The 27,346-nt window shown below is 37.0% G+C and overlaps 1 protein-coding gene across 4 annotated transcripts in view; it reads right to left on the bottom strand.

The window, feature by feature from the left end:
* The window catches only part of OTOG (otogelin), a 120,162-nt gene that overhangs the window by 11,057 nt on the left and 81,759 nt on the right, over positions 1-27,346 (bottom strand). For 3 of the 4 annotated variants that reach the window (XM_052811048.1, XM_052811047.1, XM_052811049.1), the window contains exons 34-50: positions 22,191-22,308; positions 21,437-21,516; positions 17,163-21,019; positions 16,364-16,532; positions 15,255-15,391; positions 14,104-14,193; positions 13,538-13,721; positions 10,471-10,691; positions 9,417-9,555; positions 7,082-7,276; positions 5,984-6,196; positions 5,104-5,208; positions 4,619-4,729; positions 3,284-3,385; positions 2,720-2,818; positions 1,953-1,993; positions 727-802 (exon numbers count right to left, since the gene is read on the bottom strand). In XM_052811048.1, the coding sequence (XP_052667008.1) occupies positions 727-802; positions 1,953-1,993; positions 2,720-2,818; positions 3,284-3,385; positions 4,619-4,729; positions 5,104-5,208; positions 5,984-6,196; positions 7,082-7,276; positions 9,417-9,555; positions 10,471-10,691; positions 13,538-13,721; positions 14,104-14,193; positions 15,255-15,391; positions 16,364-16,532; positions 17,163-21,019; positions 21,437-21,516; positions 22,191-22,308 (5,937 nt within the window). The remainder of the gene's footprint in view (positions 1-726; positions 803-1,952; positions 1,994-2,719; positions 2,819-3,283; positions 3,386-4,618; positions 4,730-5,103; positions 5,209-5,983; positions 6,197-7,081; positions 7,277-9,416; positions 9,556-10,470; positions 10,692-13,537; positions 13,722-14,103; positions 14,194-15,254; positions 15,392-16,363; positions 16,533-17,162; positions 21,020-21,436; positions 21,517-22,190; positions 22,309-27,346) is intronic. The other variant, XR_008238711.1, reaches the window with a different exon arrangement.

Below are 27,346 nucleotides of genomic sequence, written 5' to 3' on the forward strand. Positions count from 1 at the left end.
ATATCATATTCTATTAGCTGCACCACCAAAATGACAGTGCAGGCTTCTTCAACTGATCTGTTTTACAAGTCTACTTCAGTATAAGAATGTACCTGAGAAATTTTGGTTTCTCCCCACTGATTACTGAGGGTGCAGAGGATAATTAGCTCAGAAGTATACATCTTTGATGTAGAAATCTAGGCAAGAACAATCCCAACTCTATTGGCCAACTGGGTGCCCCACAGGAATTATTTTTTCCTGAGTTTTCCCAGATGCTATTGGGCATGCTCTAAGATGAGTTTGCATGGTGCTGAATGCTATCCTTGATCTTGCAAAGCACATAAGCATATCTACCAGCTCCTGAGTAGTTCCCATAATGGGTTGGCGGGACTTTTCTATATGTGGACATTGAGCGTGTGTTTCAGCTTCTTGCTGGAGTCCTTACTCCAGCTCAGCAATATGCAGGCTGCTTAGTCAACACCATCCAACTTTCCCAAAACTCTGTCTGCTATTTCCCTGCACAGACCTCCTGCTGCAGGAACTAACAGAATACAAGGACAGGCCATAAACAAACCAAGTACTTAGGGAGGGGTCCTATTTCCTTGCCTTTTCTTACACTGTTTGTGAATTATGTCAGTCAATTCTTTCCTCCTCAGTACCACATTAGAATTGAACATCTGATTTATAATTCCTAATTTACCTTAGCACTTGAAAGGGTATTTCCATGAATTAAATTTTCTGACTTACCACATTTGTACTTAACACAGTTACAGGTATTTTCTGTACTGTTCTGAAACTGTTCATCTATCTGAAGTTTCTGCCCCTAAGTGTATAAAAGGAGAAAAAAAAAGAGAAGTGAAACGACAGTGTTTTCTTATTTGTATGATCTTTTTCTTCTAAACACCTTTCCTTCAGGATTTGAGTAGCGGTATCTCTTGCCCCTAGAAACCTATTTTGAATCCACTTTCATCACCCACAGGGACATTTAATTTAGTAATGATACCAAATGGGAATTTTTTTTTACACCTGAAAAACAGGAATGATTGTTGGTGTCAGTACAGCAGCCATTTAGGACAGAAAAGACTAAGGCAGGCCAATGAGGAAATGCAATGGCTTGCCTTTGCACAGAAATCTCCGTGCAATGTGGAGTGTGTTCTTTCATGGAATAACTTAATGGATATAAATAGTATTACAATAGTACAGATGTACTTTTTAATTTTGCCTTTTATTGTTTATACGTATGCATATTAAGATTCTTCTCACAGTTTTCTGCCAGTCCTGATTGCTTATAACCAAGTTTCTTCATCTATGAAATGAAAGTACTAACAACAACCTCACTTACAAAGCATTTTAATTTCCTCTATAAAAAATGAGCACTATTTCCAATTCCTTCCTAGGACTCCAAACTATAATTTTTATAAATTATTCCCATCACAATATTATTTTCTGGATAAAATAATGACTAGCAAAATCAAAGCATACCCAGTACTGACTGAGAACCTAACCGAGCAATGCTAATAAGCATTTTTGTAATGCAGGACAAGTCACAATGAAATACAGTTTATAAGTTCTGCAGAGTCAGCGGTCTGAGTGCATGATATATGTTAACATATTCACTATAACAAATAATATTGACAAAACGCTGATGCTTTAAAGCATTTAGTTCTACCAATTTAAAAACAAAATTTTACCCCTGGGTACATGAAAGCAGTTCCATTCTACAAATACTGCAGGGCAGGATATGGTCATAAAAAATATAGAAATATCAATGCTATACAGACGTATTATTCTGCAAGATATTTAAACTTAGCTGGCTTCTTAAAAATGGATATATCTTCTTGTAAAGCAATTTAAAAAAAAGAGAATGACATGGCATTTCATATTTCACTGACAAAACTATTAGTAAGATACAGATAAATAGATTTATTAATAAATTAATAAAAGAATACTGACAAAGAAGATTAATTTCATACCAGCTTGCACGGAGGTTTGGGGATCGTTTCGCATGCACATTCTAAAACAAAATATGATAACAGAAAGAATAGTTTAGAAAGTTATACGCCATTTGCTTAAAACAGAACATCGGAGAATAGAAATTGCAGTTTTACAAGTCATCACTGAAGAAGTTGTGCTGGTTTTTGCAATATACCCATCTGGGGAGTCCAGAATTATGTTTGATTTCTATTCCATCCTGAAAACTAATACCAGCTGCTATGACCACCTTCACTTATTACAACAATTTACATTGTAATGTTTACTGCATTGTATCAACTGCAGTCCACCTGAACACGTTAAAAGAACAGATTATCATTCCAGCCGCTAGCCTCCTTGCAGCGATGACAATCATTACAATCTATATAAAACAATGGAGAATTGTGTTTAAGGCATCACAAAGAGATGTATGATATACTACCGTCTTTGTAAACTGGCAAATTGCTGACCTGTGAACCTTTTTCTTTTGCCATAAATAATTTACTAACTCTTACAAAATTTTCAAGATGGTAAGTCACCCAGTTTGGACAGGCAAATTCTACAGTATGCTATCACCCTTGTGAAGCAAGAAAAACCAAAACAGGCAGATTAAGAAGTTCGGTACCATGAGATGACTTTTCTATATCATTTGTTCATGAGCAGAGCACAATGGTATAGCTGGCTTAAACTGGACTTAAACCCAAGAGGCCAAAGCTCTTGTCAGTGTCTTATTGTCTAAGGCAACTAAAATGAAAATCAGTCATTTTACCACAGGTCTGAAAGGGGCAGCACTTCTCTGGGCTCCATACCTCCACCAAAGACATGCCTAGCATACATTTGAATTCAGGACAACGATGTATTTCACAAACTAAAATTAAGGAAAAGAAAGTCCAATAAACAAAGGTTGTCATATTTTGATGAACAGAAATATGAATCAAGAGATAGTAAATTACTTATTCATAATAAATACCTTTAGAAAACATCTTACTTGAAAAGATTAATAATCGAAATTTAATTGTTGCCGTCAGGTAATAGTAGCGTGAAGTACAACTACTCTAGGCAAATATTTAAAACAGTTTTAAATCTCCAGAATTTGGCATCTGAAATTACTCATTTGTCTCCATGATACAGATATTCAGATAATGCTTTAGGCACATCTGAAGTTTTAAAAACAAAGATTATTTGTTCAGGACTACAGATGATAGCTTGCTTATATGTACAAGTGGAGCTGTACCTCTAATCCATCATTTTTGGCACTGAACATCCACACTACAAAATTTGACATGTTAGAAAACTTCTATTACTTAAAATATCAAAACCAAGTCAAACTTACTACACTGGTAGGTAGGGCAACACCTCTCTGTAGTGTTGGTATCCACAATAAGAACTTCTCCTTCTTGACATTTGGGTATTTGATCAGAGCAAGCCCTGCATGCTGGAGAAAACAATTATTTAAATCTAAAACATAGGAAGAAATTTTACTACTGCCTAGGAAACATGCCCATAAGTTTGTCACAGACACATATGAAAGAGAACAGAGATACTCTGCATTCATTCTATATAGTCCCTATACAAGAGGCTAATTTTCAGCGCAGATTGCCTATTCTTTGTCCCCTGATATAAAGAATGACTACATTGTTGATGAGTCAGATCACAACGAACAGGATTTTCTCTCTCTTTCTGTTACGAAAAATTTTGCTAGATTTTCTCTCCTACCAAGTCACCCTGTTGTTTTCAGGAATGCTCCTCTGCTCTAATTATAGGATCTTTGATCCCCAATAGAGGGCATCTCCTGTGATCCCAGTGCTATTCTCCCACTTGAACACATATGAAAACCTCAATAGGTACTTTTTTATATGTACAGAGCAAAGACTCATTACATCAAAAAAGAGACAGAAGGATGCTATGGGGACAGCGAGAAGAGCCAAACACAGCACATCGCCATCACATGATCAAAGTGACGCCCTGATTACTGTAAATAACAGAAGTGTAATTCAAGTTTTCTATTAACGCTTAAATTTTTGCACATGGAAGAGCTAATCAAGATGAATCGACCTTTGATTCACAGATATCTATGTGCAAAAGTAGAGTAAATTCAATGGGACCTCATTATCACATTATTATCACAAAGAAAACAACCATATGGTAACATCAGAGCTCCTACACTGATGCCAAAAGTGCAATTTTATTATTGAATTAAGTCATTAAAGACCAAGCCCCAAAATAACTGAACAAATTTACATAATAGTCTCATATGGGATATTTACCATTGACTAAGATGGGCCATAGCTGATACAACAGAACATAAGGAATAAGAGCATATATAACTTCAGTCTTCTTTCAGATAAAATATTCATGCAGCTAGTCCACAGACTGTACATGGACAGTCTCTCAAAAGCCGTCAACTCCCTCATCCATGGACTCCACCACCACTCCTCTACATGACCCAAGAATATTACTCAGTTGCACAAAGCTGTTTTGAGACTCTGGATGAGTTGTTGCCATTTCTCATGTTTTGTAAAATGAATGCCCATTTGTTTAACCACTTTCAAGCCTTACTATGTTGGGAGAGCTAAAGGAAGTACAAGGAGCCTTAATTGGCAAGATAATAGTAGGTATCATTGCAAATGCAAAAACACTTATAGTCTCAACCAGCCAGATACTCTACCACATATATAGGAAATGCAGCAGGTACTCTCCACCCGAGCAGCAATTAGTGTTTGATCATCTTGACAGCTTGGCATCTGCTCCACTGGTTCACACTTTGCTGGGTCACATTCTGAAAAAAGTACAACAGATGTATTTCTTTATACAAAGTATAGCATTCCTCCTTTGTTACGCTATAAACCTAAGAAATGGCAGTGCAGAGCAGAGAAATACTACAAGACACTTTAGAAAAACTTTTACCTTGTATCGCAAGAAAGCAAAGACACGTTCTCGCCTGATCGTTAAACACAAACCTCCTTCATGATTATATCTGCTCAAATTGAGGCACAGACCAACCCTGAGCTTTTAGATGAAAGAGAATTCTGTAAATGGCCATGCTAACCATGATGTTTATACTAACTACCCTTTTGCTTCTAATTTGATCTATTTAGTTTACTGAATGTCTTTTACAGGGTGAACTTTTTTACCTTTTCAAAAGAAACCTACCGCAAACGTAGTTGGGACAACAGGATTCTTCACTGTAGTAAGTGACCAGCTTTTCCAAACCATTACACTCAGGGATTAGGGGTTCACAGAGGCTCTGATTACAAACTGTTACATAAAGGGAAAGAAAAAAAAACCGTTCTAAACTATCTTACACATTTATAAGTTGAGTAGAGCAGTGGCAAGCAGTATTTGCAGTTTGATACCCTGAATCTCCAAATAACAACATGCATATGAAAACCACAACAAGCTAGCAAAAAAACCTGAGGCAATATTCAGAAGTGTCCAGCATTTGCAACACTCTCCATGGAGGCAAAGTTAAGCTAGAGCTGAGTGCTTGTGAGAATTAAAAAAAAAAAAAACAACCAAATTCCTGTGGAAAACTCACTGCAACATCATCCCAGGTGGTCAAAACATGAAAACTGCTTACAACTTCTTTTTGAAGATGGACTTTCTAAGGTAAATAAGGATTAAAGAAAAAACCTTTTAGATCCTTTTTTTACTGCTCACTTTGTAAATTAGATAAACAATAATCTGATCTTTTTTCCTAGTAACTAGTTATATCATTTATTTGTATTTGGATATTAAAAATAAATCAGTAGCCTGTACAGCTGAGAGGAACACAATTCATATCCAAATAAACACACAGCTATTTCAGTCCTTATAACCCTTGTCCCCTCCCCTCTATCTCTCCCCCCAAACCTACTGGATATTGAGCCAAATAGTACAAAGTTTCTACAGTTTTCTACATAATCTGTAAATTCAAACCAAAGTAATTTCCATTCACTTAAAAAATAGGATGTGTAACAGGAAAACAATCCACAGAGAAAGGATATCTGCATATTCCAGTGGGCAGTATTCATAATCATTAAGGAATACTTACTACAGATCTTCTGAGGACAACATGTCTGATCACCAGGAACAAGCAAGGCCACTTCTGCAAATCGCTGACAGTCTAAATCATGGATATCTGAACAGTCATACTCCACTGGAATAATGGTCTCACTGTCAACACATTTTTGCATACAGCATCCGCTCAAAGAAGTTTTCCAGATCTCACCTACTGCACGAGGTGCTCCTGAGCTGTCTGTACAAGCTAGATCAGGACAACAGAAAATGGAAGTAAGTCCTTTTTACTTAAAATTTTGACCACCATTTTCTTCCACAGTGGGTATGGAACTATGAAGTGTAAAAATCCCAGAGTTTTAAAGGTATCACCTATCCCCATCACCCCACAAAAAAGGGAAAAAGGAGACAGTCTGAGACTGAGTTTGTATGGGAAAGCAAGACACTCAATACTCTCCAGAGGATCAGGGCCTCCACTTTGTTTTGTGTCTCCACTGCAAGGCTAGTTACTTAAAATCCCAATCCAATCCTTTGTTTTTAAAGCAGTGATCTGAAAAGTTACTTTTGTATTTCACACACAGCAAAACTATTATTAATTTACAGTGCTTTATATAATCTGATTTATAATAAACTGCATCTTTCAGGTTTGTGTTGTTAGTGTTAAGTATTGGTCCAAAATTTGGTGTGCTCAGGCAGAATTGTAATGTAAAAAAATATCAATGCTGGCAGGAAGAACATAAGACATATACATGTATTATTCAAAATGTGTAATTAACTATTGTTGCATGTCTTTTGAATGCCATTTAGTATCAATAGGTTCAAGCCCTTGGCAAGGGCTAGGTGAAAAGGAGGCCAAGACTAACATACTTAGAATACTAGGATGCGTGAACATGAGCAAACCCCTCCATTTTGAAGAGCATCCTCCAGCTGAGAGAAGGTGAGCAAAATTGTATGTCACAAGGACATTCCCTGCTTGCTCACCTGTACAGTTAATGTTTACTGAGCACCTAGAGTCCTCAAGTGAATGACACAAGCAGAACCCACACAACATCAGGCCAGAACTCAACTTACTACTAATGAAGTATCTGACCACCAACCTGCAGATTATAAAGAAGAAAATCACATCCAAACATACCACATTTTTCTTCAGGAATACAGACAGCAGTGTGAGCTCGGTGAAGGATGGTCTCTCCAGCACAGACACAGCCTTCTGTCAACACTGAGCAGAAGTCTGAGTCCAGAGAGGCAACCTCATTATTCTGACAACTATCTGCAACCTCACAGGCAGCTATACAAGCCTGATAGGAGAAGTTTTCAGAGCAGGGGAAGGCTAGGACAGAAATAAAAAAAATCACTCATTCTGAAGTTGTAATCACATGAGGCAGTACCTAAGAGAAGACATTACTGTCTTCTTGTCAACTTCCTGTGATTGCCAATTTAGTAGGATCTACCAACCTATAACACCAACCCAGACTAGTTACCTTCTACATGACAAAATCAAACAAAAGGAAGTTCCAAGCACTTCTACTTTTCTTCTTGTAACAATCTTCATCAGGCTTTGGTTTGCATTTTGGCAGTAGAGATATCAAACCATGCAACAGTGCTGACACAAAGTAATTTAAACTTCAAAAGCATTTGCCAATACTACACAGATTAACAATACACTGTTCTGGATCATTCTGAATACTTTGCTAAGAAGGCTAAAGAAAATACAGTGATTACTAAAAGGGCAAAGCTTTGTTAATTACAAAAATATATATGTAAAGGCAAATTCAGCACCGTTTTACGTGGAGTAATAAAGAATGGGATGAACTCATTACTATATTTAATAGATATCCACACTAATTACTCTCTTGTATGTGTGTGTGATTTTTAAGTCAATGAACACAGTTAAATTTAACATTCTTTATACTACTAATGTAAATTCATTGACATAGAATCATAGGAATAGACCAAAAAAGCATCTCATTTTGATTTAACTTTTGCTGTTGAAAACTTAACATGATCTTTCATTGGTTCAAAATAGTGATTAAAGCTGCATAAATATGGCAAACAGAGAATGACTACAAATGCCAACAGTGTGGTTCTGTGAACTACCAAAATATATGATCCTCATCATGTAATGATACCTAAATCATACAGCAACACCATATGGAATCATGGTAATGAGGCAAAATCCAGTGCACAAAGGGACTGTCTGCTCAAAAATTACGAAGGTTCCAGTTTAGACTTTAAAGATTAACTGGGAGAGGAGGTTGATTTTATTCAGCTCCTCACTACTAAAAATGGCGATAATGCCCTACAGGAAATATCTATTAGAGCTCTGTAAATAGAGGAACTCAGGCTTTTAAAAATCAGTCTACAGCATATCAACACTTAGTGACCACAAAATCCAGATGCGACTTCATGGTTCTTCCGCGCTGGGCACGCACCATCAGAGGTCACTGTGGTATAAAAATAAGAGTGATGTGTCCCTTCAAGACAGATGGAGTACCTAACTATATTTACAGATACACTTTGTAAGATCTCTTTTTAAACAGTTATTTGCTAGTAAAATCCATACAAACCGAAGAGTTTAAAAAAATTACTGTTTTTAAGCTTTAGACTCCATGGCTATTATTTGCAGGGCATTATGACATGTCTGCATTGAAGCCTGTACACACGTACACACCTTAAATCACTTTAAAAAAGACATCACTTATGATTTCTATGTACAGTGAGTTCTCTTATTTTTGTAGATCACACTTCATCAATAAGTCTTTCCCTTTTCAAGCAGTGAAACCACAGATCTCCCTATGTTATTGCTGCATAGGGCTTTTCCTAGGCAATCGTTGACAGCATAAACAGATGCTGTAATCCAAATTTTCTATTTACGCTACTGATGACTACAGATCCCATTTGGCCTTACATTTTAGTATGTTTCTATGGGAGATTTCTTCTGCCAGGATACTCTAGCTCTCAGGCTTTACTCCTTACTTTCCATCTAACCTCAAAGGAGTTTTCACTTCTCTAACCCATTCTCCAAAGACACAGCTTTCTGGAGCAGCATCACGCAGATATCGCCAATTCACAATACCACAGAACTTTCTGCGGCTTCCTCCTTTCCAGAGCCAATTCTGTTGTGTTTTGGTTTTATCAGTGGAAATTGGCTAAGAGAAATGAATGCTACATTGCAAGTGAGAAGATTTGACTTCTACAGTCAAGTATGTTATAAGCCAGAGGCAGACTTCTGAGCAAGGTTCTTTAGCTTGCCTCTCCCATCTGTGAAATGGCTATAATGATCCTGATCCCTTTTGCACACTGCTTTGAATTGTATCATAAAAAAATGCTGAATTTATTATCTTAATAATGACTTCCAAAGTATGTGAGGACTCAAGGAGCACTGGTATTTTCAACTTACAGTAACACTTACATTAAGCAAATTTTGTATCTGTGAACACTAGAGGTACACATACATGCAGAATACTTACGGCAGTAATCAGAGCTCCTCCATTCTATACAAATATTAAATTTGTTGCACATTGCCACATAGGCAGCTAGCGAAATGCATGGATTTCGAATGTACTCCGTGTCTTGAACCCATATATTACAGAATAGCTCAGGTGAAACCTAATAAAGAAAAAATAAAAAATATTGCACCTTCATAGAGACCCTGCTAGGTAGGAAACAGACTGACGTTTTTAAATATCAGCTACAATGAAGCCAAAAGTTCTTGGTTCACAGTAAGCAAGAGGCCACCAGCCTTCACTGGTGTACAAAGAGACTCTACTAGTATTTAAAAGTAAGGCTTCCTGAATGTTGAAAAAATATCAGACATCCTTATATTCCTCGGTTTCATCTCTTCTAAGTGCCAAGGCAAGAGCTAATACAGTTTTTCCAATAGAAGGCATAATTACTGATTGTTCCTTGTTTTTCCTTATCTCTATATTTTTGTCTATTTTTGGCCTCCTCTTCATCAAACTCAACAATATACAGAAGGTAAAATGGTAAATGTACTCATATAAGCACAAATACATACTTTATTTGCACACTATGAGTTTGTTACTTGCTGTAGGTTTGCTTTAAATGATCTGTTCTACCCTCTCATCTCTCTAAGCTGGAACTCCTTGTCCCTAGAGCCTTTGAGAACGCAGGCTCTCAGATCACCTACTGCCATTTGGAACTTGTTAAATTACTGAGCACTTATGGATTAATTAAATCCTAAAACTGTTTTATTTTACTTCGCTCTACATCATATTGATACAGTTGAATTAGCTGGGACCAATTTATAAATTAGATGGTATTGTCAAAACTAACAGATATATTATGAATTCTGAAAGCGTTAGTTGCTTACTGCAACTCTCCTATCAAGCTGCCACACTCTTCAATTATTTTTACCTTGCAACTGTAGATACAAAAAGGTATATATCTCATTCCACAGATGTGGCTACATATAGTTTCACATTAATGAAGTTATCAAGTATACAAAATTATATCAGAACTGCATCTCTCTCAAAATGTAAGCTTCTGAAATAGTTAACATACATAAGGATGACAGCTGCTGAAGGTCTGGTTCAACACCAGTCTTAAGCACTCTGAGCAGTCCATGACTGAGCAATTAGCTTCCCGATGCCTGTCTTCTCCAACATACTTTAACGTGTCTGGCACTTGCCAGCTGTCTATAAAAGTCGACGGAGCATCACTTTTGCTTAAAAATGTCCTGTTGGGTAGCATCAGGCCATTTTCCAAGCTTCTATCACAAAACCCTGTGTATTACCAGAAGAAAAAAGCAGGTAAACACCGCACGGTTCATTCTGAAGTATGTCTGAAGTGGCATATTCAAACAAGTGAATAGCTTTTAAAAAACTTATACGACATGACAGTATCACAACCCACAACAGATGTGGAAAGCCTCTGGCATATCAAAATACACAAAATTCAGACAAATTAAGCAAAGCAAAAGTAAAGATGCATCTATGAATTCAGATAGGTGAAAGGAAATCTACTGCATATCAAAGAGCTGTTCACAGAGCCCAGCTATGGCACACAAGCTTCATCTCTCAGTTGCACAAGCACTAAAAATGTATTTTAAAAAAGGTTACAAAGCACCTCCATGTATAGCAACAAATGAAAACTGTGAATGTTATAAGAAGAGGGAACTCCCATAAAATGCCAAGATGCTTACCCGATACTGTACTTCAGAAATACTGTACTATTCTACTTATGCTTCTGACCTGTCTTAAGCATCTATTGACTTAAGCTGCACCATAAAAGTGCAGCTTTTGGCACTTCCAGGTATGCTTATACTAACCCTCAGCAGGAAAAAAAAAAAAAATCAAACTTTTCTGTATTCACTTCTCTGAAGGCAGTATCACATTTTGTTTCTGTTTAAGGTAGCTGGCAATTCTGAAACACTTTGGAGCAAAAGAAGCAATGTAACATATGGAGAGTGACTTTGGTCAACACAGAACATCCAAGTATTACAGTAGTCTCCTCTGGAAGGTCCTTTAAGAGCCAGCTGGTACAAAAAAGCAGAATGATGTATCAGTCCCCCATTCTTTTGTCCTAATCACAATTTCTGAGACTTTTGTATTAGACTTCTAGAATGTTTTCTTCTGATGTCTCCACAAACTTGCATGGGAATTCCAAATCTTTATCTGTTCAAAAACTATTTGTAGATTTAACCCTTTTCTAGAGAACTGGTCTGTTTTACCATTTTTCACCAATTCTTGACGACAAGAGCAAGCCATTGACAATCAGTGATACAGCAATAGGCATTCAGAGAATAAAACAGCTTTTGAAACTGTAACAATTATTGGACCAAAATGCTTCTGGTTGACTTTTTTGAGGTTGTGAGTCTATGCAACACAAATAGGAAGTACTTGATGGTTCCAAGAGACTTCAAAGGATTGCTATGATGTTTGGGATATCTTTTTCCACTTCTTCTCTTACACAATGACAAGGAGATTTAACACAGCAAAACTAAGGCTTCACATTTGGCTTTGTGGGATCTGTTTGCAGCTGAAACTGACATGCTTGCACTCTCCTTCAGCAGTTTTGCTATAGAGATGTCCATGTTCCCTTCCCACATTCTTCATCTCCCACACCAGCTCTTCACCAGTTGCCACGTTCGTGTGATCCTTCTACTGTAAAAGACACTGTTGTCTCTGACACAGATCCTTCCAAGGAATGCTCGTGCTGCAAAACTGTAGTGGTGCCTTCAGTTTTATCATCTTCATGAAGCTGAGAAATTAGGGTCTACCAATACTGCAGTTCAGCTAAAAGACATCTGAGAAAGCTCAAATACAAGAAGCAGCAGGCTAACACAGGAAGCACAGGAGATCAGGGTAGACTAATTTACCCTGAAAAGATGCAGTACAGTCAGCTCATTTAAAGCAGGCTCTGTTAAGTTGCACCAGACAGCACTGTGCAGGCAGACTTATGCAGAGAATCCCAATCAGAGATGAATACCAGAAAAATACAGCACATTCTCTGAAGAAGTTGCACTTGGAACACCATCCACAGAAATGTGTTGTCCTCTAGTTAAAGCGCCTTGTAAACCAGGAACATAAAGTTCCCAATTCTCCCTATCACAGTAGTCAAACAGTTAAAGGCAAAACAGACTTTCAGGATAACTTGAATCAGGCTTACTAAGAAATAGTCTTTACTTTCTTGTTTCTGTTTAATCTAATTACAGCAACAATTAGCCAAACAGAGCCAGAATGATGTTGAAAACAAAAGTTAGGGCAAATTACAGATAATAATCCAATTTCAAAATGGCAGTAAATTCTAACTCTCTTCCTTTGTGAGAAGCACATTACTGTCTGCAGGACTTGGAACTGGACTGAGCTATCACTGGTATTTGATACTGAGCTACAAGCATTTGCCCTTTCTGAAACTGGAAAGATATCCACTGTAATTATATGAACTCTGTAACCCTGGTTTCCAGCTCCAATTTACAGCAGATAAATTTACAGAATCAGGTGTCACAGTAGGGATTTACATCAACAAATACACACTTGCAAAAGCTACAGCACCAACAGCTTATTCAAGGCTATGTTTTTAGAAAGAAAGAAACTACGTGAAACTATTGAGAAGACCTAACAGAGTGCAACATTATGGTTATTTAACCCATTACTATTAAAAAAATCCCTCTGAACTATTTCCTCCAACAGATAAATTAAGATTAGTTCTCTCAAATTAACATTTCCTGTGAATTCTGACCTTTAGAAACTGAAAATAGCACATATTACTTCCTATCAGATGGATATCAAACACTAAATCTGTAAATGACCTTATTTGACATTATGGATTTATGCCTGACTTACTTATTTGGGTTTGGTTACAGCAATCATGGCTGTGATTCAAACAAGTTACAGTCAGAAGCAACACTACAGGTAAAAAGCAATTACATGGATAGGTATCAAACATAACTTCAACAATTAACAAAATTAATAATAATTAAATTTTAATAGTATCTTAAACTTTGCAAAGATCTGCAATAACTCTTTCGGGACCAGATCTTGCAAAAGATAATTTATGTCATTAGGAAAACGTGCCTCCCTAGCAAAGCATCTGAATGCCTTTATTTCTTGCACTACTCTATACTTACCACATAGTCCCAAAGCTCTTGGTTCTCTGGTACTATTAAACTCAATAATCATCACACCTGTGCTGTGAAACCACTGAATTCTGATTTTTGTTGGGGTCTCAACTGCATACTTGAAGCCTGAATCCTCGACTTTGTATCCGTATTTTCTAACAGTAGGCCAAGCAAATCTTGAATTTACTGTTATCTAAAATACACACAGAAGAGGTTAAATGTCAGGTACCAAGTGCTGTAGGTAGAAGAACTAAGGCCAGATTCTCGACAGCTTAGGAATCTAACTCATAACTAATTTCAAAAGAAGTCAGGATCACCTCTACAGTGATAATATAGATACTAAAGAGACTAACAGTTTATGTGCCTTGCTCTGTGACTTACCTCATTAACTGTCCTTGTATCACAGTTTGACTCTGAATTTACAAGCAGTTTACTAAATTACAAAGTTGGAACAATAAATTATATTACCTATTGTGTCCTACTCTAATCTTCAGTATCCACATGAGGAGGCAGTTGATTACAGAACTAAGATGCTATCTAAAAGGCAAAGAAAAACTAACCCTCAAAATACTTACTTTTCTACTTAAACGATTGATAATAATTTGGTTTGATACATAGGTTAAATTCAACATTGCCAGGCACAAAGAAGGTGAATCTGAATTACTCTGTGGAGAAAGCAAAAATACATCAACCATGGTCATGATGTCCAAAATATTCATACATTATCTACTTATTGTTTTTAGGTACTGGGACATTAAGGATTTTTGCGGGGGGTATGTTTTTAAGAGAGGAAAACTGCTGCTGATTGTAGTTTCAAGTCTGGACTACAAAGTTCATCTGGATAGCATTATTGCAAAATAAACAAACAAAATATTATGATCTCGTGTTCAGCAACTATGTTCTATCACCTGATCTTAAAATTACAACAGAAATAAAGGTTTTCCGGAAAAAAAAAATACAGTGGACTAGCTGTTTGGACACCGAAAAATATTAACTACAGATCTGAAGGTGAGCAAGAACAAGACTGGGAATGATGAATCTATATGATATATGAACAGCACAGAAGTAATGGATCAGAAAAACACCCATACTGCCCGAGCTGTACAGCGCTGAACAAAACAGAAAGCACTGAATACAACAGAAAAACAAATCTGAAAGTCATATACAGATCTCTTTTTTCATATCAATCATATCAAGCTTCTGGAATTAACTTCCATAAGGTACTACTTGGGACCAAACTTTGTGACGGACGTTTATATGGACATCAAAATTACTTAGCTTTCATAGAAAAGACTGGAGTTTAAAGAGTTTTGTAAAGGCTCATGAGAAATTAACTCTTCATGACATAAAGCCAATCTACACTACCCATTAGGCAGGATGCCCACTAGGGTTTCTCTCTTCCCTCTCTGAAACAACAAGTATTTGCTCCTGTCAAAGACTTAGAATGCACAGCGTGGTCTAATTTAGTCTGACAATCCTACAGTCTTTTATGGCTCTGAAGATTGGCATTTCCAGTGCAAATTTCTTGGAAGGAACTATGCATACACAGTCAGGTGATAAAGCGCTATACAATTCATAAGTGTTGTAAAGTCTAAGTACAATTCATAGATATTGCACAGAAATGAATAATTAACCACAACTATGTCATACTACTATGCCCTTCCTTTTAAGATACATCTTATTAGCAGTACTGAACACAATTTGTTAGCTGACAAATGTTAGTTACCATTCTACAGTCAAGGACATGGATGGTTATAGTTTCATCTCGAGTTTGACTAACAACGTAGGATGCTTCTTTGAATAAAGCCAAATGATTTCCATCATAGGTTACAATGCTCAGATCAGAGAAAATTGTGCAACGACCTAAGAAAAAAAAAAAAAATTTTTTTCTAACTTATTTTAGAATATCTATAAATATTACAAAATATGAAGATAAAACAATAAATTTTGTAAGATTAACTAGCTTACTAGAGTTTCATACATGCGCATATATTTTCAGCTACATTGATATTGTTGCACCTCTGTAAATGGACAGCAGAGTCAAATCCTGCATATTTCAGTAGGACAATTTGCAGGCCTCTGCAATTAGTTATTTTCTTACAGTTCTTGCCAGCAAAGGTTTGTAATTTTTACAACCCCCAAACTAGCAAAAACATGAATGACAGTGGATCATGCCATATCCTTAGCTCCCTTCTAGTCTTGCTCCTAAAGCGGGAGCTCACATGGAAGGTTTCCTTCTTTCCAGTCTTATCGTTAAAGCTTTTGTGTTTCAAAGGGCTTGGAGTTCTATTATTTCAAACTCTAAAGCATAAGCAGAAATTTGCATTGCTTGACTCTGCATCCTTTCTTTGCTATTATGGACTACATTGAATTTACTTTAAGGTTTGGATTCTTCCTGCGCAATTCTAGGTAATTGATGGGAGTGACTACAGTACAGCTGTAGTCCCCAAACTGTTAACAGAGCTAGTTAACAGTCTAGGGAATCTTCTCATCCTGAAGCAGATATAAGCTGAACCAAAAAATCCACTGACTATATTGACTAGGTGTCCTCTGATTAGACAGAAGACAAGATTGGTCTAAGTCAGACCTAGACATGTCCACTGCAGATACCTAAAGTTGGGTAAAATGAATATCCTACATTAAAGGAGCATTTTGATTTCATTTCCCTGGATGTAGAACTAGAATTATAAATTGCATTAGACAATGAGTAAGCCGTACAATATGCATCTTCTATTTCTACGCCATGGTATAGAAGTGTCAGTTCTTAGCCTTCTTACATATGTATTAAATTGTCACCTAAATTAACTTCAAAAGTACTGCATAATTAAAACTTACATGCACATTCCCACTTTGGGCAGCATTTGTCACCATTCATTTGAGTAGCAAATCCTAAAACTCCACAGCTGGGTTGAGTTGCATTGTATGGGCAGTTTTGCGACTTATTAACTTGGATCAGTTGTCCATCCAAGCAAACATGTTTTATGCACTCATTTTCTGTGATTGGCTAAGGCATATTTAATAAAAGACATAGGTTACCATTCTTACAAAGGTAGTATCACAATATTGCAGAGTATTTGCTCAAAAACAGGGCTCTCATTCTTCAGGTACAGAATACTTATGAGTGCCTATGACACTGATGGAAGCTGCAAGTGAAGAGCACCTTTGAAAAGCCAACCATTCTGAGGACAGTTTAAAAGTGCTGTCCTGTTGTAAAGTGGAGAACAGCATTATTGAATTTTTAACTTTAAAAGAAGTTGAGAAGGAAAAGTATAGAAAAGCACAAGAAGAATAATAACAGGGATCTCTGGAAAGATGTACTTTAAAGAGGGCAACATAACAAAGAACTGCCATTGAACAATATGAAGCACCATATTTTGCCAAAACCCCGTTCTTCTAACAGTCACACTCAGGAAACTGAGGCCCAAAACAGTGTATTATAGCACTTATGAAAACCATTATGCACAATGAAATCATCGAAAGTTAGATACAATTGAGAAAGTAATAGGGCTCCCTGTTTGATACAGATATTTTAAATCCTAAAGATCAAAGTATGGCTCACAATTTTTTTTATCAGTGTGTAAAAGTAACCAAGACTTATTAAAAACCAAACAGATTAATATTTATAGTTACTCACTGTACAAGTTTGAAGAGCTGGTGTTTCTCTAGGCAGCATAAAAGCTGATGCTGTGACTCCTGAAATGGCTTCAGCTGTTGCCAGTCCATCAGAAAATGTTGTAGTCAAGCCATAAAGTGGTTTGGTAGACAAATAGGCAAATGAAGAAACTGATGGAGGTGTTGTGTCATTTGGATGGTCAGATATCATTAGCAGTGAACTCAGAGAAGGCATTTGCACCTCAGACGATATCTCAAGTTTTGAAGTTTGAGTAGTACTGACTGATGACGCAGCTATAGAAGAAAAAGGTTTTGGTTCAGAGGATGAGCGTAGAATGGGCAGTACTGATACGCTTACATTAGAAGGAACTGCAGTTGTGTTTGTGAAATAGGGAGAGTAAAATGTCTGAGGTGTTTCTGGGGTAACAGTAGCACCTTGAGTATGGACAGCTTGGACTTCTGTTGGTAATTCTGGCTCTTCAGATTTTACTGTATCAAAGGACATGACTCCTTTTGCTTCTGAAGTAAGAGAAAAATAGGTGGGCTTCACAGAGCTTGTGATGGATTCTGTTACTGCTTCTGCTTTGTCTGAAGTTGCTGATACAATACTAATGTTTTGCCCAGTACTGCTTATTGTTGAAGAGGCTGAAGCTGCAGCTGACGAACGGGCCAGAGCTGACAACATTGTACTTGCTAGAAACGTGGAACTGTAGGTGGTGGTTGAAAGTGTGACTTGCTTAGGCAACACTGCTGTTTCCTCTGTACCACTTTTGCCCATTGATGTGGATGGCCCACTCCCCATCATGATGGGAATTTCTGTTGTTCCTGGTAACAAAACTGATGAAGAGGTTGACTTAGATTCTGGTGAAGCTGTAGTCGTTTCAAGTGTTTGACTTGATTCAAGTGATTCAGTAAATGAGGCATGCCATGTGAATTTTAGATCAGTACCTGCCTTTTGTGTGGAAAATGAAGGAAATGCTTCTTTTTTAACTGTTGCTAAAGAAGGGGAAGCTGTAAGCACTTCTGGTGAGGAAGGGAGAATTCTGGTGCCAAAAATCAAGTCAGCTGTCGTTCTAGTTGAGATTGTAGACTGCAAAACAGAAGTTCTTGATACAAATGGCTGCATGACTGAATCAGTTAAATGCAACTCTTTTTTAGTTGGTAAAATAACTTTTGTAGGACCTGCTGAGGTAGGTAATATACTTGAACGAATGCCTTCAGGTAGTGAGGTGATTAAGGGATATGAAGAAGTCAATTCTACTGTAGCTTCAGTTGTCCTAAAGACATGTTGTGGCTGACCAGTGGACTTTGTTAGAGTTTCTGCAGGATACTGGTAAATTGGGGCACTGCTTTGGCTTGTCAACAAAGGCTCAGAAGTCTGATGACCAAGTTCCATAGCCTTCTGAGTAGAAAAATGTGGTATAGCCCTGGTCTTTGTGGTCTGTACTGAAAGTTTATCTGCTGAAGATGTCTGCCAAGAGAAGGGGCCTACTGAAGATGGAGGAAAGGATGGCTGAGCTGTAACTGCTTTAAGTTTTACTGTATCTGTTATACTTTGGACTGTAGATTTCAATGCTGTAGAAACTATTTTAGTTCCTACTGGATATTTTAGTGTGGTTGCTACTTCTGGTATCATTTGTGTTAAAGAAGGTGAAGAAACCAATTTACCTGCTAGAAACTGAGAGGTGGAGAAAGTGTAAGAAGACTTTGTTACTGGAAGTACAACAGAAGGGGACAGCGTCGATTTTTCTTTGGCTGTCATTACTTTTTTGGTTGTTATGAGCTGATTGCTGAATTCAGAGGATGGGGAGAATGTGGCGAAAGTGATATTTAAAATGGCTTTGCCTGGCGATTTGTCATGTGATACTGTTGTTATTGTACTTGATTGTTCTGTTATAGCGGATAAAGCAGAGAAAGTCAGGACTGGAGAGGTCTTTTCTGTTGGTAACATAGACTTTGCTATAGTTGTTCTTGGATATAAAGAGATAGTTTCGTGGGATGCATGCACAGGAGCGAGAGCTGTCCATGATGCTTCTTTTCCATATGAGGGTAGTGAAGGAAGAGAAACGTTTAAAGGGATTAGAGAACTTGATGGTGAAGAAGGGAAAGCAGATGGCTTTCTAGTAGAGATGCTAGTAATTCTTTCCACTTGTGATTTATCAGGCTTTGTTGTCAACAGTGTGGTTTCAGTCGCACTAAGGAGAGTAAGTGGAGATCCAGTGACAGATACTCTTTGAGCCAACTCTCTTTCTGTAGCTATGAAAGGAACTGTGGTGGTTTCTTTTGATGAGATAGAGGTTTTCATTGCTGGTGTGGTAACACTACCCGAATATCCTGAAATGCTTGTCTTCACCGTACTTGCAACTCGAGTTGACTTGTACTTGGTAGATGTTTTTCCAGAAAACAAAGTTGACTTTGCTGCTAATTCAAAAGGGGATGTTATTTTGGTTGTTACCTCAACAGACAAAGGTGTCACTCTCATAGTCTCAGCCACAACAGGATATTTAGTATATAATGTAGTCAGGAACTCTGTTGTGTTTAGAACTATGTATGAGGGATATCCTGTAGCTGAAACAGTTTTAAATGTTTTTTTTAATTCACCTGAAGCTGGAGAAGCAGAAGTAGGAACAGACACTGAAGGTCTTTTTGTAGAAAGGGTGATGGATTTTTCAGTTGTAGAACTAGGATGTAGTGAATATGGAGGGAAATAAGAACTTGACGTATGCTCCACACGAGGTGTTGTTTGGGGAGTTTCCTTTTTAAGAGTTGTAAATGATAACAAACTTGTTTCTGATGATCCTTCTTGAGTTTGCAGAGTTGTTGTCTTCAGACCTAGAGTTGTAGTGAAAGGTACCTCTGCAGTACCAGTCAGGTGTTGAACCATTTCAATAGGAGGTTCTGTGATTGCCTTTCCTAATGAAATAGGTGGTGTGGATGTTGGTGAAAATGTAGTCTTCATGCTTTGTTTGGTTAAAACAATTGCTGCTTTTGTTGTTGCTGAAGACACTGGTTTTAACACAGACAAAGTAGTGATCACAGGAGAAAATGATGCTAATGTAACATTAGGCACTGTGCTAAAAGACTGTCCTATACTTATTTTCGTCCCTTCTGAAGTTCCCCTTAGGTTTACTGGTGGTGTATATGAAGGCATGCCCAGAGGTGATGATGTGGAAAACTGGGGCAGATACACAGTAGTTTTTTCTCTTATTGATTCAAATGAACTGGGTGTATATGTTGTAAGTTCTTCTGGTTTTACTTGTGCTTCTTTTGTGGGGAGTGTTCTTGTGGCTATTTCTGGTATTTCCATTATTTTAGTTTTGACTGGAAATGCTGTTGTTCTAAGTATAAGAGATGTCCCATTAAAAATAAGTGTAGAAATTGGTTTGCCTTCTGATTCTGTGCTTGTAGTCACTGCGTGTGTAGCAGTTACTGCCTGAGGTTCTGTAGTCCTCAATAATTTAGTGAAACCGCTAATGATCGGCTGTATCTTTGTGGAAGTTTCTGAACTGACAGTAGATGGAAACAATGGAGAAATGTCAACAGGAGAAGACAAGCTTACATTAGATTTTGTTGTCCCAGACATTCCTGTAGTGCTTCTCCCAGATGTCATTTCTGTTGACTGTAAAGAAATATTTGATGATAAAGTTATGGCTGGAAGTGTTGTATTAAATGTAACAGCTGAAAATGCAGTTCTCCCTGTAGTTGCAGTGAGTTGCAATTTTGAAGCAAGTGTTGTTTCCGTGTCCTTTGCTTCAGGTACAGGAAACGAAGTTACCGCTTCACTGATCACTGCCCAACTTGTACTTGATGTTATGTGTGAAACTGCTGGTGTTTGAATACTGGGTGGCAAAGGTGGACTATCATCTGCAGGTTCAATGCCTGAAATCAGACACAAGTAAATAGTAGTCTGAAATTTATGAATAATCACAGTCATGAAGGCAGCAGAGCTAGAAGGAAGTTATGTTAACTCACATAACTCTGATCTTTTCAATTCCCTTTAAACTTCAAAAATTCATAGACAAATTACAAAATAAATTCATTAAATAATTTGCTGCACACCTTATGCTACTAAAATGTTTTATGAAGAAAGAGCATCTTTCTTAGTCTAAAATTTGTCTCAAATTTTTGAGGAGTGAAATTATTTTAACCAAAATGTATGTTTGGTGAGCTCAAGATTCATTTAACTAAGGTCATAGTTACACAAATTTAAGCACCGATATTTGAAAATTTGACTAGAGACCTAAGAAATTAATAAGGTAAGTATCATACATAATATATATAATTTTTCAAACATACAGTCTTCAAAATACACGCATCTTTGAGTGACTTCATCCAGCAACATATTGAGAGGACAGGCAGGGATGCATCCTTCCACTCTAAAAGAAAAACAGTAAGTATTAACTAGTTGAACAGTATCTTCTGGATTGAGCATTTAATTTTAGGAAAACACAATTTATTTATAAAGTATTTTTAAGTAGACAGTCTTGTTCTATCTAAATCTCATCACCTGAGTGTACTCCTTCAAAATGTCATTGCCACGGCTTCCATTCTCACTCAGATCTAAGCTAAAACATGAACTCCGTGATACTCAGCCTTTGAAATGAATGGTCGCAAGTTCAATAGTGAATGCTATCACTTAAGCAATGCCAAACATTTTTGCACACCAAAATCGAAATGCCACTTTTACCAGACTTAGCGCAAATTCCAATTGGAAGGAAAAGTCAAGGAAGGACAGATGTGGCTGTTGCAATGCCATAATGAAAAAGTAGAGGCACAACTATTTGAAACAAACTTGTAATCACCTCTCTTTATTAATACTCTATAATACCCCCCCAGCTTAAAAGTTAATACTTACCTAACAACTGAAATGTTACTTTCATGTAGCTGCTGCAGCAGGTTTTATTCCATTTCTTTTCTCCTTCACTTACCTCCTTATACAAGAACACAGTCCCGCTATACTGAGCCTACCTCTGATCTCTCATATTCTTACTATGCTGCATAAGTATTTTATCCAAATTACACACTTTTCCATAAAAATACAGATACTTACTTTGGTACTGCCTGACAGGTTTTTCCCAAAGGGTCCTTGCATGTCTTGAAACAAGGGCTTGTACAGGCATCATAATGCCATTCACATGCAGAATGGGATAGAAATTTAAATTTGACATCTGAAAAACAATCAAGATATGTTATTCTCATAATATTTCTAGAAACACACAGAGATACATATCACTAAGAGGCATGCTTTGAGTTCACTGCAGCTCTAAATCACTTACTGTTTCTACCTGTATTCTCTACAAACAAAATTGGTAGTATTTTTTTAACTGCTAAGGTCTTTAAAACATAGACAAACAGTTTATTTTTATGCCAAGTATATTAGAGAGTGCTGGATCCACAGCCTGTTTTACTCTTTGAAGTATAAAACATGACATCAAATTAGCCACATTTACTGCATATTACAATCACTTGAAAATAAAGCCAAGCAAGTTAGAGCTGCTGTTTTTAAGTTTTTACAACTGTATCAACAAGGAAACCATATGTTTGGTTATTCAAAAAAAATGCAAAATTAAGATTATGTTGATTCAGTACAATTATTGCTATTAGAATAAAAGTAAAAAGCACCAGTTCGATACACTGGTACTCTTCATAACAATGTATCATATCAGTTGTTTACTTCATGTGTAAAATTTGCTGATAGAGCACAAATGTGCACATAACTTGTACAATACAATTGTATTTTAAAAACCAAAACGAACACCATTCCAAATAAAGCAAGCAGAAATTATGCCAATTTAGGCTCTTTAAAGCAACAGATCTTAACAGTTGATCTTCTCAAAAGCAGTGTAAGATAGCCACTCCAAGAGAAATTAATTCAAACCTCAAAACATTTTGAATCTGAAATTCTTACTGCTCCTACAATGAACAAAGCAACTCAGATGAGATGAGACATGTAGTCTTGCAACATTTAACTCAAAACATATACCTCACCAGACAAACTAGTACCAATAATGAAACATTATGGCAAATTAGAAAAAAATAATAAATCAAACAAAACCCAAACCAAACAACAAGAACCACCCCCCCAAACCCAAACTGCCTTCAGAGTATCTACACAGATAGTGATTATTGAAAGACTTCAAATTCACATAATTGAAACCCACAGTACAAATTCAGACAGAGTTAAAACTTCAAAGTGGGAATAAACAGAAATAAAGATCAGCTATACTTCCAGCGCTTATTAAATTATGCAGGAATTTTACAAAATTAAAGAAGAAACAGACTGAGTGTAAAATCTGACAGAAACAAATTTGTGGCAATCATCATGTGGGTGACATGCACTTGCATGTTCAAATGCAGCATCATGCTTTCTTTTTCACTACAACCTTGCCTCACCTGCATGCAGGATGGTTTCCCGCACAATGCTAGATTAGCCCAGTGGCTCTTCCAACGCTTGCATGACTTACACAATATATCTGGATTTCAGTACCTGAACTACAACAGCCCATCCCAGCTCCTTCCTGTAGCAGTCAGGGCAGAGCAGTGACACTTCCCTTACATTTATGCCTACAGAAGACCACCATCATGACATACAGGTCCCCTCTAGATTGGTAAACCTGATCTTAGAGCTATGTTGTTCAGAGCCTACGAAGAGTAGCTGCTCTTAAACAATGTTTACATTAATGACCAGAAAGAAAATGCTTACTACTTAGAAAAAGTTTCCATTTTTGGTCTTTTGAACTCTTTTTGCTTTTAAGTTTTGCTGACCTTCACTTGACTGAGATACTAAGAGAGTAGCTGTTTTACATCTTCTTGGAGACATTGAGTTTTTCTCTGAAGATTCTAAGAAGTTGTTCTTCCTGCAATTTAGGGACATCGGCACTTACAGGTGATTATCCCTCTGCCATTATTAACCATTAATGCCTTCTTTTTAATAGAAATAATTCTCTTGAATCAAAGCTATAAATCAAACTCAGACAAAAGAGTGTGTATGTTGCCATCTAGTGTTATCCTTTTTACATGCCACTATATGCAAGGACACAACTTGTCACTGCTTTTGAAAACATGATTCTTAACACAGTAACAAATGCATTTATGAAGTCACATTCCCATAAAAAGCTAAGTACACGTCACTGAATTCTTCTGTGACCCCTTCTAGTGAAAACAACTTAAGTTGCTTAAATCTAACGGAGGAAAGGAATTATTTCCATACATTTTGCTAACTGATATATGGGGTTTTGTATGGACTGACAGGTCAGAGTGGTAAGGTTTAAGGGCAAAAGAAGATGATATAGGACAAAAAGACAGGACATACTGGAGACCTGTTGGCACAGGCAGTCACCAACAGTAGTAATAACACTATATCCAAGTGGAATCTAGGAAACCGCATTCATCAAACTACCCTAGATTAAGTATGGAGACAGATCTGTAACTTTTAACTCTTGCCACAAACCTCAGCATTAATCACAGAAGTAGTTCCAAACACAATAAAGGCACAGGCTTTGTAGAACACATACTGTAACCTGACGAAGAATATTAGTTTCTCAGTTTAGCAGAACAGTGATCGTGAATTAACACTTCCAAGCGCTGGGATTAACATACCATCTCCCATTCTCCAAACAAATTTAGACTTTTATGAAACAATTGCGATGTTTCCCTTGAGCTCTCCTACAGATTAAGTTCACAGAGGGTGCTCGTGTTGCACGCATTGGTAGGAAATAGGGTGAATTTCTACATAGAGGCATAGATAGCATTTGTTGAGTGGTTCATAAACATCACTTACAGTCAAGAACAAAGTCATGCCTCTGCAAATTTTGTCTCTACTTCTGCAGAAAGAAGTATGGACAACAGATTAATTCATAAACCTGGTTGTAAAGAATGTTTTCAAAGAAGAGCTGTAGAACCAACGGACATTTAGTTTTCCAGTCAAGGGATTTTAGAGAATTGAGTATGCCAGGCCAAGCTGTATCAGGTTTTTTAGTGAGTAAATTACATAAAAGAACAGACCAAATCACCCCAGCAAGAGTTGAATATATTGCATGAATTGGTTTCCAGTATTTCAAAAGTTTTCAGTATGTCTCAGTAAACCCATTGGATATAGTGAAATCTGTGCTTTATTATGAATTATGGGAAAATGCCTTGCCAGTATTAGGAGAACATCAGTTCAGTCATTCATCATATTTAAAGTTTTCACTATTGGCAGTATCACTTCCAGAAAGTCTAAGCAGCCCAAGGACCTAGCTGATTGACAGTGCAAGCCACTGTTAAAAAAAAAAAAACAACACAACAAGATGCAGTTCCTGCTTAAAAAGTTCAGACTAAATAGAGATTAGACAGAAAATGAAGGGGAGGAGAAAGACAGGCACAGAGCCGTGTTCTGAACTAACATGAATTCAAGAGTAAGCCAAGAAAACAACAAATTTTCTCTATACCTTGCTAAAATAAGATTATTTTGCCTCTTTTTACTACATACATCATATTAACTATGACCCCAATACCCACAATCATTAGGGTATAAGGAAAAGCAGTAACAAAGTGTTTTAAAGCCATTCAAGCATCACTCTCCCTAAACTGAAGCAAATACTCCTTTCACTCTCTGTATTGATTTTAGACATTAACTTCCATGCCAGACCAACCTCAGCTTTATTGTTACTACAATACTGCTACTCCCATGACAGAATCTACCACAGCTCAGAAACTGTGGATTTCACCAGTGTCATGGCACGAATGCTTCATGCTAGCCAGGATGCTAATCAGCCACCTCCACCACATGCTTCCCATTTCTTTAATACTTAAATTCCCCCTCCAGCAACTAGTAATATGAGCTTACTGTACTCTGTGCAACAGTACAGTTCACTCACAACAAAAGAATGATACACAGTTTACAGACAATGAGTCAAGCTTCTTATATCAGGCATGTGTTCCTCAAAAGGATTTGTCATGGCATTTGAAAATAACCCTGTGTCTCCTGGTGAAGTCTACCAGCATTTGTCTTCTGTTCGGTGACACAGCAAATCCTTCACAAAATGGTAAATTATGCCCTGGATGACAGTCGCTCCAGTTGACATGCCAACTGAGCCCACAGTTCTTTTACCTAACAGGGGCTGAGCATATTGACACGTTACAGTACTGCAGAAAGCTTTTGTATAAATGCAGGTATACATGTTGCCAAAGACAATATATTAAAAGATATTCCCCAACTCCATTGTTTTCTCACTTGCTTGGACATCAGAGAAGTATTTTGTTCCCTGTACCTTATGATTTTTGTTCTTCACGGTTTTCAAAAATAATTCTGTGATAATGAGAACAGTTGCTACCATTTAATGAAGAATTTTAATTTGTATCACTGACAGACTGTGGTGTTCTGTTGAGTCACAACAACCTTTCTTAGTACCTTGGTTGCCTTTTTGTGTGTTGGCAATTCCTACTGTTCACAAGTCCATCCTGCCTTTTTTTCCTATGCTGACTTTTACCTCATAGGGACAAAATTTGCCATTGTCAGAATCTGCATATTATGAATAATTTCATGCTATGCTCAAAAAATGGCTATTTACTTTAAAAAAAAACCCTAAAATTTGAAATGTTCTAATGTTAATAAAAGGTTGTGTTTAAAATAAAGGTTTTTAAAAATAATGAAAAAAAAATTAAGTATTTGGATTTTAATTCTCACCTGACACTTTTTTCTGTTTTGCCACTTTTCCCAAAGATTTCAAAAAATCTAGTAGGAACAAAATTTGCTTTAAAATTACTTCTATTTATAATGGCAGCAAAACGCTGCTTAGTAATGTAGATTGCCTATCTCCTCAGTTACAAGTTTAGAAACATGAAATCCTATCTACCCACTTAACACACATTAACTACTCACAAACTCAGCCCATGATTTCTAAGTTTCTGCAATGAGAAATGTAAGCAAATGTCACTGGAAAAATTGAACTTTGTGCCCAGCCAAAAAATCACTGAAAGCAAAGTATAACTATCTACCTGTTTTAGTTTACGATTACCATGTTAGAGGAATATAATCTTTTTAATGTAACTATTTAATCTCCTATTTTTTCAGTCAAAAATGGGAAGTCAAATGTTTGAGTTTGTGATATAAATAGGAAATACATTATAATTCTAGAGTAACCTCAGTCTGATTCCAAGAGATACTGAGCAGATGTGTTCAGTGGCATACCCAGGATTTGCAGGTACAACAGCAGTTGCTCAGCA

This window comes from Harpia harpyja, chromosome 16 (assembly GCF_026419915.1).
Source record: "Harpia harpyja isolate bHarHar1 chromosome 16, bHarHar1 primary haplotype, whole genome shotgun sequence".
Classification (NCBI taxonomy): domain Eukaryota; kingdom Metazoa; phylum Chordata; class Aves; order Accipitriformes; family Accipitridae; genus Harpia; species Harpia harpyja.